This window comes from Panulirus ornatus, chromosome 52 (assembly GCF_036320965.1).
Source record: "Panulirus ornatus isolate Po-2019 chromosome 52, ASM3632096v1, whole genome shotgun sequence".
Classification (NCBI taxonomy): domain Eukaryota; kingdom Metazoa; phylum Arthropoda; class Malacostraca; order Decapoda; family Palinuridae; genus Panulirus; species Panulirus ornatus.
In genome coordinates, this window is record NC_092275.1 from 13,787,977 (window position 1) to 13,805,197 (window position 17,221).

General features: G+C 39.6%; 1 protein-coding gene across 3 annotated transcripts in view; it reads right to left on the reverse strand.

The window, feature by feature from the left end:
* Positions 1–17,221, reverse strand: part of LOC139765085 (ubiquitin carboxyl-terminal hydrolase 24-like) — a 255,707-nt gene that overhangs the window by 115,807 nt on the left and 122,679 nt on the right. For all 3 annotated transcript variants that reach the window (XM_071692247.1, XM_071692245.1, XM_071692246.1), the window contains 4 exons: positions 10,189–10,379; positions 8,786–8,954; positions 6,376–6,538; positions 2,444–2,596 (listed from right to left, as the gene is read on the reverse strand). In XM_071692247.1, coding sequence (XP_071548348.1) covers positions 2,444–2,596; positions 6,376–6,538; positions 8,786–8,954; positions 10,189–10,379 — 676 coding nt within the window. The remainder of the gene's footprint in view (positions 1–2,443; positions 2,597–6,375; positions 6,539–8,785; positions 8,955–10,188; positions 10,380–17,221) is intronic.

The window sequence follows — 17,221 nt, forward strand, 5'->3', positions numbered from 1 at the left end:
ACTCAAACCAACCTGTCTTGCCATTCCTGCTAAACCTCATCACTTTACTGTATCTATATTAACTGTCACCTTTTAATATACACTCTCTTAAAATTAGACACCAGCATCTGAAGTTCTCATCTGAATTTATCACCAGCGATATGACATCTAGATGCAGTAAACTGACTCCCCTGCATGCATGCACACATGCACACACACACACACACACCAGCATAGTGCAGACCTGTCCCTCTTTCCGGGACCTCACATTTACCTCTTTCATCATACCACATAAAAAGATTAAAAGTCATGGTGACATCAATCTTAATGCAGACCGATCTTCACAAGGAACTACTTATTCTCATCCCTCCCCACAAGTACATAGGCCTTATTCTCGCGATAAATAATCCTCGCTGCATCTGGTAGCTTTCCTCCCTTACTAAAAATCTGCAGTACCTTTGACAAAGCATCTCTGCCAACTCTCTTTGCTTTTTCTAGATCTATAATGCCACATACAAATAAGTATCTTTATCCAAGCATTTCTCACAGAGAAATACATGACCTACAACTTCTGAGATTACATCACTCCTCTATATGATGCTCTGTGCCTTTTACCATCCTCTTCATCACCAATGTCTATTATAATGTACCAGGTATACTAAACAGACATATACCTCTGTCAAATGAGTATTCAATTCTGTCCCCACTTCCTTCATACAACAGCACTATACAGCATTCTGCCAATTCTCAGGCACCTCACCCTGGGCTATACAATACACTCAAAATCCAGACAAACCAATAAGAAACATATCAAATGAAATAAACCTGTATGGAGTACCCACAGAAACTTTTAAAAGATGGCTGGATAAATTGAAAACTAAATTGTGTGCATGGCTGCAAAGAATAACAGCACTGATAAACAAGCCTCATATGTAATAACCTATTTTTTTTTGTATGAAGAAGTGTCCATGGCTGCAAAGAATAACAGCACTGATAAACAAGCTTCATATGTAATAACCTATTCTTATTGTATAAAGAAGGAGTTTTATACTCATGGGGCCCTCATCTGTTAAACATTCTGTCATACAACTTCTTAAATCTATATTCTGTCTGCAGTAACCTAGTCCTCATCACTTTATTCCAATCGTCCTCCACTCTCATCCTATAAAAGCACTTCTTTACATCTTTTTTAATGTCTTTTTTGCTCAGTTTCATGTTATGTCCTCTGGTGGCTCTATCTCTATATCTTTCAAAGAACTGTTCAATGTCCACATCATCAATCTGCTTTAAAAACTTAAAGGTTATGATCTAGTCATTGCAGAATCTTCTCTCTCCATACGTAAGCAGATTTAAAACCCCAAGCCTTTCCCCATAGCTCACCTCTCTTAATTCTCATACCACCTTTTGTTGCCTTCTTCTGGACCTTCTCTATTAGCTCTTTGTGCTTTTTAAGGTGCAGTGACCAAAGTTGTGAAGCATATTCTAGTTCTGTCCTTATGTAGGATATGAACAGTTTGTTAAATATTTCCTTATCTATGAACTTGAAAGCTGCTCTAATACTTGACAGCATATAGTTTCTCTTCTTAACTGTTCTCCTAATGTGAGAATCTGGTGACAATATGGAGATGATGCCAACTCCTTCTTCCCCACACGCAGAATCCTGAAGCTTATTTCACATCTTTCACTTTGTCCTATCCTCATTTCTTCACACCTGTGGTGAGTACTGAGTGCTAGCCCTGTCCAGCTGCATGATCTCATAAGTCCTTTTGGGTACTTATCCTGTAATGCAAACCCTCAGAATGAGGTTCTTTCTCTGATCTAATGCCTTACTTGCTCTTTCGTTTCCTCAAAAAGTTATCTTTTACTATCTTCCCTAGCACTTGGCAAATACTACATTCATTTTAAATGTATTACATTTGAATTTAATAACTTACACTGTAGTCCTTGCATATATACAGTCAGCTATCCTCAAACCAAGCACCATTCATCAAATTTCCCAAGACATTCACAGTGAAACTTGTACTTACAAGTTTTTTCTAATATCTCTCATGCCATTCCATTTAAATGTTCCACTAGCACTCTACTCTGTTTTGTTTATACTTAACACACCTAACTTAATCTTCCTGACAATGTCTACACCGCTATCTCCCTGTATTTATTATACAATTCTCATATATTCCTTTCCTGCACATCAATCTGCTGATCCTGCAGTAAGCACTGGCAAGTATGCTGCTTACATTGATAGCCACATGCACCAGCTACGAGAATTATTTTTTGAGATGTAGGGTCCTAAATCAATCCCCAAACATCATAAAATAGCAGGTATGCCTAATTCTCTGTAGAGAATTAAATAGGAAAAAAATCAAATCAAATCAAATCAAATTGATCTTACCTCAAATAAGGTCACAATTAATGCCATATCAAATACCACCAGTATGCTACTCAAATAAACATGTCTTATTACCTATGAGGTGAGGCCGGAATTTAAGGAAGGCTATGAGAAGGTGCAGAGCTTGCGAGGCAATGAGTGAATCAACATGTGAAATAGTTGTCTGCTGAACACAAACACCTCCCTGCAGCACTCCTTCACTGTCACTGCCTGAACTGTGGGCACTACCTGTGGAATTTAAAAGTCAAGGTTATTAAAATACTATCATTGTATCTTTACTTTTAATTCAAAACCCCTTTTATGGGGTTCCAGCAGCTCTAAGAATACATTACAAATAGTAGCAGGGAAACGATGGACTCCTTTGGAGTGACTCCTTTGGAGTGACAAGTTCCCCAATGAGATTAATGATAATACAACCTCCCTGAAGGTAACTTTCCACTCAAGGATTCCTATAACACCAAAGCATTATATACAATTTAACTTCAAGATTGTTCAAGGTTTCCTACATTAGCATGGCTGTGCCAGGAACAGATGCAGAAATGGCCACATTCATTAACATCCACTCTCTAGCTGTCATATTTGGTGCATTGAAACCACATCTCCCTACCCATACTCAGGCCCCTCACACTTCTCTGATAGCTTCATAAGCCCTAGTTCAGTCCACTGACAGTACACTACCCCCTATATACTACATTGCTCCAATTCACGTAATCCTGTGCATACCTTACATCCTTCTACATGTTCAGGCACTGAGCACTAAAATCCTTTTCCAATCCATCTTTCCATCTCTAATTCAGTCTCCTTCTCTTTGACAATTCCATTTCTGACACAAAAAACCCTCTATGTCAACCTCTCTTTACCCATCCTTTCCATGTGTCTAAACCATTTCAGTACACCCCTTCAACTTTCTCAACCAAACTCTTCTTATTACCACAACTCCCTTATTCTATCATTTCTTACTTCATCAACCACCCTCCTCCTCACCACATATTGTCCTCAGGCATTTCATTTTCAACACATGCACACTTGTCCACACTTCCTTGATAATATCACATGTCTTGCATCCACACAATATCTCTCTTTCCACATACACTTCAGTATGCCCAGGACCTTAGTCCCTTCATCCACTCTGTTTCATTTTAGCTTCCATAGTTCCATTTGCTGCAATGTAAACTCTAAGATACCTGAAACACCCCACTTCTTCCAGGTTCTCTCCATTCAAACTCGACACTTATACTAACCTTTCTCTTAACTACTAAATCAAATAAACAGCTTGGACTTACATTTACTCTTAACTTTCTCCGAATAGGTTGAGGTGATCAGGAGAGTGCTAAAAGGTTCTGTTCTGGGACCATTACTCTTCCTGATCTAAGTAAGTAAATGACTTAACTGAAAGAAATGACTCTAACCTAAATACATTCACAAATGATGCAAAGATCATGAAGTAAGAGGAAAGGTGGGTTACATCAACTTACAAGGATATCTAAATAGACTCCAAATATAGTTTGATACACAGTTGACAAAAAAAAAGTAATGAGGATTGGACAAAGTGAAAAGAAGGAATCCATATGATTATCATCTAGCAGGATATAAGCTTCAGGATTCTGAGAGTGAAAAGGACTTGGGAGACGACATCATCCCTAATCTGTCGCCAGAGTCTCATATTAGGTAAACAGCTAAGGATACAAACTGTCTCCTGGCAAATGTCAAATAAATTTCAAGTAAATGGATATGGAAATATTTATCAAGCTGTTCATATCCTATATAATACCAAAACTAGAATATGCCTTTCAAGTTTGGTCACTGCATCAAAAGAAGCACAAAGAGCTTATGGTGAAGGTTCAGAGGATGGTAACAAAGATGGTACCAGAATAATGATAGCTGAGTTACAGGGAAGGGGTAGAGGCTTCAAATATGCTCACCTTGGAAGAGAGAAGAATGGGCAGTGACCTGATCAAATCCTGTGCTAGTGATGATGAGAACTAACTTTTTAAACTGATCAATGACACAACTATAAAAGAAGTACTTTTAAGGTAGAAAAGTGGTGGATGAATGGAATAAGGTGACTGAGGACATGGTATACGCTAACAGCATAAATCTAGGAAGCTGTGTAGTAGCAGAGAATGCTCAAGAGATGGGGCCCCATGAATGTAAAACTCTTTTCCTGTATACTATAAAAAGGCAGCTACACACACACACACACACACACACTTACACACACTCAATGGTACAGAGAAGATCTCAGTGGATTGCATGCTGATATTCAAGATTTTAGAGGATCTACACTTCAGCAGGCCTATTGTGTACAAGTAAAGGACAGAAATAAAGTGTGTCCTGGGGCTCTTGAAAGATATATCATTTGGACATAAGTCGATTTTGCCACTTCTTGGGAATATGGGAAAAGTTTGCAGTTGGAAAATCTGACTCAAATCAAATGCTTAAGAGTGATGATACCTTCTTTTTAAATCAGGTATTCCCAATCACCAGTCTTTTTCACCAAACAATCCACAAGCTCTTCATCACTTCCATTCACAACACTGAATACCCAATGCACACCAATTATACCCTCAACTGCCACATTACTCACCTTCACATTTAAATCAACCATCACCAATACCAGGTCTCGTGCACCAAAGCTGCTGACGTACTCAGCTGCTCCCAAAACACTTGCCTCTCATGATCTTTCCTCTCATGACCAGGTGAATAAGCACCAATTATCATCCATCTCTCTCCATCCATTTTTAGTTGTACCCACAACAATCTAGAATCTACTTTCTTACACTCTATCACACACTCCCAGAACTCCTGCTTCAGGAGTAGTGCCCCTCCTTCCTTAGCTCTTGTCCTCTAACAAACCCCTGACTTTACTCCCAAGACTCTTCTAAACCATTCTTTACCTTTACCCTTGAGCTTCATTTCACTCAGAGCCAGAACGTCCAGGTTTCTTTCTTCAATCATACAACCTATCTCCCATTTCTTTCCATCATGGTTACATCCACACACATTCAGACACCCAAATCTGAGCCTTTGAGGAGGATGAGCACTCCCTGCTTGACTCCTTCTGTTTCCCCTTTTAGAAATTGAAATATATCTTCTGAAAAAATCCATATGGAAAAGGAAATACGAGATCCTGAGCATTTCGTGTACTAACACATCTTCAGAGGACAGTTACTCAATGAGAGGACAAATCAAGCTAGACATATACACAAAGAAGAATGAACAAGGACCTAGTGATTAGTAAGAAACAAGGTTGGTTCAGGTGTCACCCTGACCCTCCCTTTTCCTGAGTCTTGACCTGACCTCACATAAATATAGGGTCTGACACAAGATTGACATATTGCTTAAATCAAATTGAGACAGCTTTTAACAACATTTTCTACAATAAATGGATCTAATTTATACATACCTTGACTGATATACAACACTCTATCCTCATGGTACTTAATGATACTAGATCCTATAATATTTCTTTCATCTCTATCTTTACATTTCACAATTACCTTGGCATTCTCCCAGTGAACTGGATGATTACTTTCACTAAGATGTACAAATAGGGCATTAGACTACTGATCAAGATATATGCTATATCTATGTTGTCTTATTCAAACATCCAAACCCATATCTCTCTCACCTACATAAATCTTGATAAAAGATGAAAGAAATTTTGGGTTTTCAGAAAGAGAAGAAATAATTGAGCAAGGACTGGAGCTAACTCAGGGGCATACTTCTTTAGGACACGAGGAGGTCAGCCATCTGCGCCATACACCTTGTCCACTTGAACCTCAGAAAGTATTAATCTACTTATCTATCATCATTATCTCCATTACCAATGACATGGGTTAGATTAAGTACATAGTGGCTTGAATATTTTGTGGAAATTAATTCTGCAGAACTGGGGTTCTAGCCTCATAGGCTGACAATGGGAAGGAAAGTCCAATTCCCTAGGGCAGTCTTACTATCCAGGTCCAAGGAGGAAATCTACACCCATAAAAGTATGATTATCTAACCTGTGCTACTCTGTCTTGATGATTTGCTATTCTCAGGTGGTGAGAGTACTGGGTCACGCATTGTCAATTTTGCCAATGAGAGATACAGTTTCCCTGCAGCACCAGCCCAAGAAACCCTCATTAAGCTTGACACCATATCACTCCATTCTTCTACAGTGAATCCCTGTGGAATGTGCAATAAAAAAGTCTATGAAAATTTTCAAAATAAAACTTACAAATATGTGATAAAATCAATGGTTTTAGGTGAAGGAAATCTAACACTATTATATCAAAAAGATATGTTGAGAAGCAAAAAGAGTAGCCATGCTGCTTCTGACTTTCTTTGAGATTATAAGTGTATAAACTTAAACACCGTAACATTACACAAGTACATCATTGTAGTACTGTACTTGAGGTAAACTATACAAGTCCAGTATGAGTACTGAGACCGCCAACCATTTATGAATGGCTAGATTTTTTATGTTGAACTGACGTTTATATTGTTGTAAAGATCAGTGGTGTCCAGACTGCAGATAAAAAAGTGAAAGCTGGGCATGTCTGGGAAATGTCATTTCAGAAATGAAAAGAAATCTAAGACTAGGTTAAGGAGGTTGGTTAGTGCTGGTCATTAGTGTGATTATATTTTGTCAGTGAAGTCTGAGGCATGGATGAGCTTTTCATTTCTGCTTGGAGACTGATGACTAGTTATGAACTGGTTTGCATGAGAAGGGATAAAGCTGTTACAAAGAACTGGGTGCTGAGCATACAGAAGTCATTCCGAACTCTTTTTTTCCCTTGAGCATGCAGAAGTAATTCTGAACTCTTTTTTCTCTAACTCTTAAAACCTTCCTTCCACCATGCTGTGCCTCTTTCCACAACCTATACATGATATACATACATCTCTCTGGCAGCCTCCAATAATTCAGTCATAACCCTTTAAGTGCTGTCTATGTACATATGTCTTTGCTAGGAAAGGACAAAGATTGTACAAATGCATTCTCAAATTTCTCGAACAACTCTGAATAGGCCAGAGCTTTCTAATTGCATACATAGACGCCATAAGTTACCTAAAACCTCAATGAGCCTAAAGAAAATCCTAAAGAAAATGCCTCATTCACACAAGAATGCATCCCTACATTCACTGCACTTCCATCCAAGCTTTTGGTTATCTTCCTTTCATACTCCTCCCTGGATATTTTCTGATTCATCCTCTTGCTTGCCAACACTTTTACCTCTCCATTCTTCCTAACACCATACCTCCACTTCTCCTTGATCCTTATCTCCACAAGAACTGCAAAATGGTCAGTCTCCAAAGAATCCTCTCACAACTCTTTCATCCTCTACCACATTGTCAAGCAAAGCCTTTTGTTCTTCTCTTCCATCATTCTTAATAAATGTATATCTATGGATCATAGAGTGCTGAAGAAAGGTGTTTCTAAGGAATAAACCTCTCTCAGCACAAATATCCACAAGATAACTTCCATCTCGTTTACTCCAGATGTTCCCCATTTTCTATCTCACCAATTTCATCACATCTCACTTGAGCATTCACATCACCTAATATGACCATGTTTCTCTCATTCTACTAACCACTTATATTGTCATTCAAATTTCTCCAAAAAAGATTCAATTCATCCATATCTCATAAAATCTTCATTTTCACAGGCACTTATACAAATATCCATGCATACTTCACAATCCCAGTCTTTCCTTTCACCCACACTCTTCTTGATCCATTCCATCCATGCTCTGTAACACCCTCCACACTTTTGGTGATAGCAGAATTGCACATCCCTCTTTTCCCTCTTCCTCAATAACTTTCACTCATTCCTGTCCATACTACACTTCCTTCCATGCCCTCTCGCAACTTGCATTTCTCAATTGCACTTTCACTCCACACACCCTGCCCAAGGATATCGGTTTCCCCAATCCCCAGCACATCCAAGCTACAAGTTTTAAACCTCTCCACAAGCTCTCTCCTTTCACTCTCACCAGTCATCCCATTCACATTCAGTGCCATCACCCTCAATAGCTCATCTCTTTTAATGCTCATAACTGATAGACTCCAGTGCTGCTTCTTTGCCTTTTGTGCCTCACATTTGACAGATCACTGGCAAAGGGCAACTCTAGCACAGTGATTCCAGAGGCAAAGAGACTCCAAAACTGTCACAGCACATCTCAGGTGTTTATCTAAATTTATAAATATGTGTTTATAATCTTTAATTAGGTCTACTCTAACAATGAAATAAAAAAATACAGGAAGCTTCAATTGTTCTACTCTTTTTGCAGAGTAACACATTAACACATACTCAGACAAGCCAAATGATGTAACCAACAAAAAATTGTATATATAATGTAGATGAACATGATCAGTAATTTCTTTTCAATCATAACAAAATACTTTTCCTAATTTCACATCATCTTTACCTACCAGTATGACTTTGTTTGCAATAATTGGGGTCAGGGATGAATATGCAATGGTGGGAGGATTAGCCTGAGCAGATGAGTCAAGTGCTGAACGCTTTGGTGGACCTGGATGAGGCTGTTGCCCAATAATAGGTAATTCTTGTCCTTTCGGAGTTGAACCACATATCAAATACCTGCAGGGGAAAAATGTATTTATGCATTTGGACTGAAGTGTATCATCATATGACCCCAGAATCTCTTTTAGGGGGCATTTGGAACTTCAAGGCTGCATTCCCATCACAAGCAGGATAACAATTGACTACTTTGGGGAAGAAAGTTACCCAACAAGGCTACTGCTTTTCATCCACTGACAAATCAAAGTATTGGCAAAGGTGACTTTTAGTTCATCGTGTAACCACATGAAGGTTGACCTGTCGGCATGCTGAAATAATAAAAAGAAGTTTTATATTACCGAAAACAAGGTACAGTAAAAGACCTGATGAACTGTCATCGAACCTTCAATCTTATGAGCACTTAACAGGAACCCAGGTTTTATTTATGGTGCCATGTTTCCTAAGGTCAAGTGACCTAAATGTGTCTAATGCTTTTTTTTTTTTTTACAATACATAACATGTTTCAGCTTTGCAATATGAAAAAAAGTAAAAAAAAAAAAGAGAAAAAAAGGACAATTGTTCTATCTCAAAAGATGAAATAATAATATATAGAAAAAAATCACAGAAAAGGCACTACTTTGTATGTTGGGCTTACAAGAGTAGGTGCAGAGAAGTGTTTTCTAAGCACAAGCACTGGAGTATTTCTTTTTCTTTTATCTTACAATTCATAACACTTTTCACCCTTACAGTATGATATACAACTGGCTAAATACTTAAAAACATACAAAAAGTTCTCCATGAAAATATTCAGTGATAGAATACTAAAATTGGAGGTGGAAAGATGGAGTGAAAAAGATTTTGTGTGATCGGGGCCTGAACATGCAGGAGGGTGAAAGGAGGGCAAGGAATAGAGTGAATTGGATCGATGTGGTATACCGGGGTTGACGTGCTGTCAGTGGATTGAATCAGGGCATGTGAAGCGTCTGGGGTAAACCATGGAAAGCTGTGTAGGTATGTATATTTTGCGTGTGTGGACGTATGTATATACATGTGTATGGGGGTGGGTTGGGCCATTTCTTCGTCTGTTTCCTTGCGCTACCTCGCAAACACGGGAGACAGCGGCAAAAAAAAAAAAAAAAAAAAAAAAAAAAAAAAAAAACAATACTAAAAAATCACAATAAAAAGGATATTAGATATAATCCAATAAATCATGCAGCAAAGCAAACACAGGCATGTCAGACCACTTGGAAGGATGATGCCAAACTGAGGAAGGAAGGATGGCACCAAACTGAGGTGCAATAAATACATTTCTTACCTTAAAATTTGCAAGGTTATAAGATAAATACTTTGGCGAATCTCATAGTCCACTTCCTGAGGAAATGAGTCCTTCTGTAGCAGTGATGAGATGAGACTTATTCCACCACACATGAGGAATTCCTCACAGAAATGAGCACTACCATGCATGACACATTCCTGGGATACTGGCATAACCTTCCCTGACAAGACCTGTGAATGAAAAAGTAAATATGATAGTCATATAAATCACGAGAAGATGAATGCTAAAACAAATTTGATAAGTAAAAAGTACATAGATTGTAAAATATATGGTCATCTAAAAAATGCATTAATGAAAACAGATTTGAAAATACAACAAATAAAGAATATGAAAAAGATGACCAGAATACAGCTACACCACCGATTTTCCAGCACTCTTGGTTACAAAGCCTTGCCGGATTACCCATTTTGTTGGACCAACCGTGGTCACGTAATAATAATTCATCAACACACCTCTAACCCATTATTTATACATCTCCCAAGTATTGAAAGTATACCATGGACTGATAGAAATTCAAATTAAACAAATATAAAATGTTTAAGCACCCTAAGATGGTAAGTCTGTCATTAGACTGATTGAATCCTGTGAAGTCTTCTTTGTCATCTGTTGTTAGTGTTTTCCTAGGTGTGCATTGCCAGAATAATGCAGTTTTGTCTGCATTATACACCAGCTCAGGACTGAGGTGCTCATCTGCTAGGAGTTTCGCAAATTCGTCCACATACTCAGCAGCTCCTTCATGGTTTGCACTGCTTTTCTCCACACACTTTATCCTTCACTACAGTCACGCTCATGTTGTAATTTCAGTTCTTTATGGAACAACTTAGCCTGGTCCATCATCATGCTACCTGACAAGTCCACTCCATCACTTCGATGCTGTCGAAACCATCAATCGTGCTCAGTACTCTTACCATCTTTCATAGTTTTTCTAATCGTCATTTGCTTCTTGGAATTGCTGTTTGCATAGAATTTCAATGTTCTTTCCCTTTGCTTCTTCTTATCATAAACAGTTGAAGAACCAATACTGTAGATGTCACACAGCTTACACACCAAAACACCTCAGTCCATTTTTTCAACAGCTCTACTTTATCTTGGATCGCTATGGACTGGTGTCTGTGTTTGACACCACGACTGACACTCTCATATGTCTTAGAAGCCATAGCTAGGGTTAAATTTAAGCTAAATAAGCTAAGAATCTCACAAAATTGCAGTATCACCACCAACAAGTGCAATGTAAAGAATGTAAATAAGCGTGCCCTACACACGTCATCTGTGGCCGCCCAGTCAACTAGTCTGGTGGCCGCGGTAATTTCAAGTTCCCTCATGTAATTTTGCCCAGACTAAAGGAGATACCAAACCATCAGTTGCCGGATATTCGGTGGTGTACCTGTATCCAAGTCAAAGTAGTTCAGGCAGCAGCTGGCAGGACTACCAGGCTGAATACTGTGAGGGTCAGTGATGGCTGCACTTCAGTGGTTGTCAAGTTACACTCCTCTGACCCACATGTGGACTATGCACATGTGGACTACTGGCATTCTGTTCCCAAACATACAATCTCTCCTTGTCACACATAACACTTGAGAACACTTGCTTCACAAAGCTCATTCTTCGTGACTAGATTTTCTTGTGGTGAAAACTATGCGACAGCCCTGCCTTTTGGCATAATGGCAGGAGCAATAGACAGTATAGTACGTAAGGACATCTAAACTGGAGCATTAGGCAGAAACATTAAGTAGTAGTAGATAAGAACATTAGGTAGTAGTAGTCAGTAGGAACATTAAGTAGGAGCCTCTGCAAACACTGCCTATAGTTGCCCCCTACCAGAAGCCTGTTAAGGGTGAAGCACTAAAGTATAAGAAGCAGCAATGGAGTTTATTAGTTATGGTAGTTATGGAGACTCTATTGCTGTGTCCAACCCCTTGAGGGAGTGCCGGTTGGGAATAAGCATCAGAGATACAGAGAGAATATTAATAAACTAATCTGGTAAGTAGAAAACAAGTACAAAAAAAGATTTGCATGAAGGATTACGAGTGAATAAGATATCTGTTCTGGTTAAAAGTGAGAGCAAACAAATCTAAATTAGTTGTTCAGAATATTTTTTTTGACTGACAACTGAGAGAACTATGTAAGGAGATGAGGATGCTGGTTTGACACTAAAAGAGGTATAAAGTGTACCAGGAATGGACAAAAAGTACGGAAACTTTTTTTCAAACCTGTTCAATGTTTTCTGCTTTAGCGAGGTAGTACAACAAATGGATGAAATGGCTTCATTTGCCTACATCCACTCCCTACTTGTCCTGTATAATGTATCAAAACCAGATCCCCCCATCCACAACCAAGTTTCACAGACCATTCTGTTATATCCCTTGGCTGTTTCAAATGCCATGGTTCAGCCCAGTGCCAACACACTGCCCCCTGTAAACCACATTCCCATTCATTCTATCCCAAGGATGCCTCTCACCATCCTAAACACTCAGAGTCTGATGGTTTACTGCCTTTTTCACTATATGCCTTCATCTCCTTCTCTGTCTCCCCCAGTCTGCAGGGATATTTGAACAGAGATTGATATTGGACAGTGAAAACCAATACCATAGAAAGATATACTGGAATGAGTATGGTTTAGAAAAAAGTTGTTGAAAAATGCAATGTATGCAGATACATCACTAGAATGAAAAAATGAATGGCCAAAGTTTGAATATAGAAATTACAGCATCAAAAAGAAGGTTAAAACAGAATAATGACAAAAAACAGTCCTGGCAAGAATAATAAAAAATATATGACTAAGATTTTGTGTGATCGGGGCCTGAACATGCAGGAGGGTGAAAGGAGGGCAAGGAAGAGAGTGAATTGGATCGATGTGGTATACTGGGGTTGACGTGCTGTCAGTGGATTGAATCACGGCATGTGAAGCGTCTGGGGTAAACCATGGAAAGCTGTGTAGGTATGTATATTTGCGTGTGTGGACGTATGTATATACATGTGTATGGGGGTGGGTTGGGCCATTTCTTTCGTCTGTTTCCTTGCGCTACCTCGCAAACACGGGAGACAGCGGAAAAAAAAAAAAAAAAAGACTAAGCAAAAAATGGGATCAGTTAAGAAGGAATGACAGCCAGAGCAATAATTGGCCAGAATATGCCAACTACAGAAACATACCAAACCAGTAGAATCCTTTTCTGATCAGAGAACCAAATAAGTAGTAATAGGGCATTTGAGGGTGTAACTCAGGGGATGGGGCATTCAGTAAGATGAATGAAAATGTTGAAAAGCTTGAGGAGCTGAGTGCTGAAAAAGGGATAGTGATTGGGAAAATCTGGCTTAAAATGAGGGACATACAAAACAGTACATATGTCAGTAGGTAAGAGTGTGAGTAAATATTACTGTTTGATGTACTAATAAATAGATGCTTAGATGCGAATGTGCTGAGAGGGACAGCTGATGGGATGTCTGACCATTACCTAGTGGAGGTGAAGGTGAAGGTGAAGATTATTTTGAGGTTTTCAGGACAAAGGAAATGATCTGGGTGAGAAAATCATGCTGAAAGTAAGTAAACTTCAAAATAAGACTTGGGTGATGAAAAGATATCATGAGTAAAGACAACAAATTGTAAGTGGGATAGCACCAAACAAAATGAAAGACATAGCAATATGGAAAATATCAACAGGTAAAAGAGTAATTGAACAGAAGAGCATAAATATAGAAGAAATGACTGGCAATACAATACAATACAAGAAGCAAAAAACAAAAATCTGATGAGAAAACTAATAATGCAGACGCAGAAATATGGAATTCCTATGAAAAAAGTAAAGAAATGAAGGGAGAGTAATACAGAATGTTATAAGTAACCCAAAATCACTGTTCATAGACATGAATAAAGCAAAACACAAGAAATCACCACTTATTTTACAATGCAGACCTTAATAAGCTGTTCATTATTTTCATTCACAGTCAGAACCCCATGCCCAGTCGGTACTTAACCCGACATAAAGACTTCTTCCCCTTATATGAATGCAATGTATATAAGTTGCCTAAAAAAGATATGTAGCACTAGCTGGTTTATGAAACTTATGAGTGAAACTGGAGGATGTGGTGGAGGAGTGAGGGATGGGAGGTACCATCCCTCATGCCTCCCTTCCCCTACATGCACTGGCTTGCTCTCCAACACTTCCTCTGCGTGTGAAGAGAACTTCAGAGTCGGCAACTTCACGGCAACTTCACTACGTTGTTGCCAGAGTCTCACATAAAAACAGTCATAGAGACAAACTTTTTTTTTTTTTTTTTTTTTTTTTTATACTTTGTCGCTGTCTCCCGCGTTTGCGAGGTAGCGCAAGGAAACAGACGAAAGAAATGCCCCCCCCCCCCATACACATGTACATACACACGTCCACACACGCAAATATACATACCTACACAGCTTTCCATGGTTTACTTCAGACGCTTCACATGCCTTGCTTCAATCCACTGACAGCACGTCAACCCCTGTATACCACATGACTCCAATTCACTCTATTTCTTGCCCTCCTTTCACCCTCCTGCATGTTCAGGCCCCGATCACACAAAATCTTTTTCACTCCATCTTTCCACCTCCAATTTGGTCTCCCTCTTCTCCTCGTTCCCTCCACCTCCGACACATATATCCTCTTGGTCAATCTCTCCTCACTCATTCTCTCCATGTGCCCAAACCATTTCAAAACACCCTCTTCTGCTCTCTCAACCACGCTCTTTTTATTTCCACACATCTCTCTTACCCTTACGTTACTTACTCGATCAAACCACCTCACACCACACATTGTCCTCAAACATCTCATTTCCAGCACATCCATCCTCCTGCGCACATCTCTATCCATAGCCCACGCCTCGCAACCATACAACATTGTTGGAACCACTATTCCCTCAAACATACCCATTTTTGCTTTCCGAGATAGTGTTCTCGACTTCCACACATTTTTCAAGGCTCCCAAAATTTTCGCCCCCTCCCCCACCCTATGATCCACTTCCGCTTCCATGGTTCCATCCGCAGACAGATCCACTCCCAGATATCTAAAACACTTCACTTCCTCCAGTTTTTCTCCATTCAAACTCACCTCCCAATTGACTTGACCCTCACCCCTACTGTACCTAATAACCTTGCTCTTATTCACATTTACTCTCAACTTTCTTCTTCCACACACTTTACCAAACTCAGTCACCAGCTTCTGCAGTTTCTCACATGAATCAGCCACCAGCGCTGTATCATCAGCGAACAACAACTGACTCACTTCCCAAGCTCTCTCATCCCCAACAGACTTCATACTTGCCCCTCTTTCCAGGACTCTTGCATTTACCTCCCTTACAACCCCATCCATAAACAAATTAAACAACCATGGAGACATCACACACCCCTGCCGCAAACCTACATTCACTGAGAACCAATCACTTTCCTCTCTTCCTACACGTACACATGCCTTACATCCTCGATAAAAACTTTTCACTGCTTCTAACAACTTGCCTCCCACACCATATATTCTTAATACCTTCCACAGAGCATCTCTATCAACTCTATCATATGCCTTCTCCAGATCCATAAATGCTACATACAAATCCATTTGCTTTTCTAAGTATTTCTCACATACATTCTTCAAAGCAAACACCTGATCCACACATCCTCTACCACTTCTGAAACCGCACTGCTCTTCCCCAATCTGATGCTCTGTACATGCCTTCACCCTCTCAATCAATACCCTCCCATATAATTTACCAGGAATACTCAACAAACTTATACCTCTGTAATTTGAGCACTCACTCTTATCCCCTTTGCCTTTGTACAATGGCACTATGCACGCATTCCGCCAATCCTCAGGCACCTCACCATGAGTCATACATACATTAAATAACCTTACCAACCAGTCAACAATACAGTCACCCCCTTTCTTAATAAATTCCACTGCAATACCATCCAAACCTGCTGCCTTGCCGGCTTTCATCTTCCGCAAAGCTTTTACTACCTCTTCTCTGTTTACCAAATCATTTTCCCTAACCCTCTCACTTTGCACACCACCTCGACCAAAACACCCTATATCTGCCACTCTGTCATCAGACACATTCAACAAACCTTCAAAATACTCATTCCATCTCCTTCTCACATCACCGCTACTTGTTATCACCTCCCCATTTACGCCCTTCACTGAAGTTCCCATTTGCTCCCTTGTCTTACGCACCCTATTTACCTCCTTCCAGAACATCTTTTTATTTTCCCTAAAATTTACTGATAGTCTCTCACCCCAACTCTCATTTGCCCTTTTTTTCACCTCTTGCACCTTTCTCTTGACCTCCTGTCTCTTTCTTTTATACTTCTCCCACTCAATTGCATTTTTTCCCTGCAAAAATCGTCCAAATGCCTCTCTCTTCTCTTTCACTAATACTCTTACTTCTTCATCCCACCACTCACTACCCTTTCTAAACAGCCCACCTCCCACTCTTCTCATGCCACAAGCATCTTTTGCGCAATCCATCACTGATTCCCTAAATACATCCCATTCCTCCCCCACTCCCCTTACTTCCATTGTTCTCACCTTTTTCCATTCTGTACACAGTCTCTCCTGGTACTTCCCCACACAGGTCTCCTTCCCAAGCTCACTTACTCTCACCACCTTCTTCACCCCAACATTCACTCCTCTTTTCTGAAAACCCATACTAATCTTCACCTTAGCCTCCACAAGATAATGATCAGACATCCCTCCAGTTGCACCTCTCAGCACATTAACATCCAAAAGTCTCTCTTTCGCACGCCTGTCAATTAACACGTAATCCAATAACGCTCTCTGGCCATCTCTCCTACTTACATAAGTATACTTATGTATATCTCGCTTTTTAAACCAGGTATTCCCAATCATCAGTCCTTTTTCAGCACATAAATCTACAAGCTCTTCACCATTTCCATTTACAACACTGAACACCCCATGCATACCAATTATTCCCTCAACTGCCACATTACTCACCTTTGCATTCAAATCACCCATCACTATAACCCGGTCTCGTG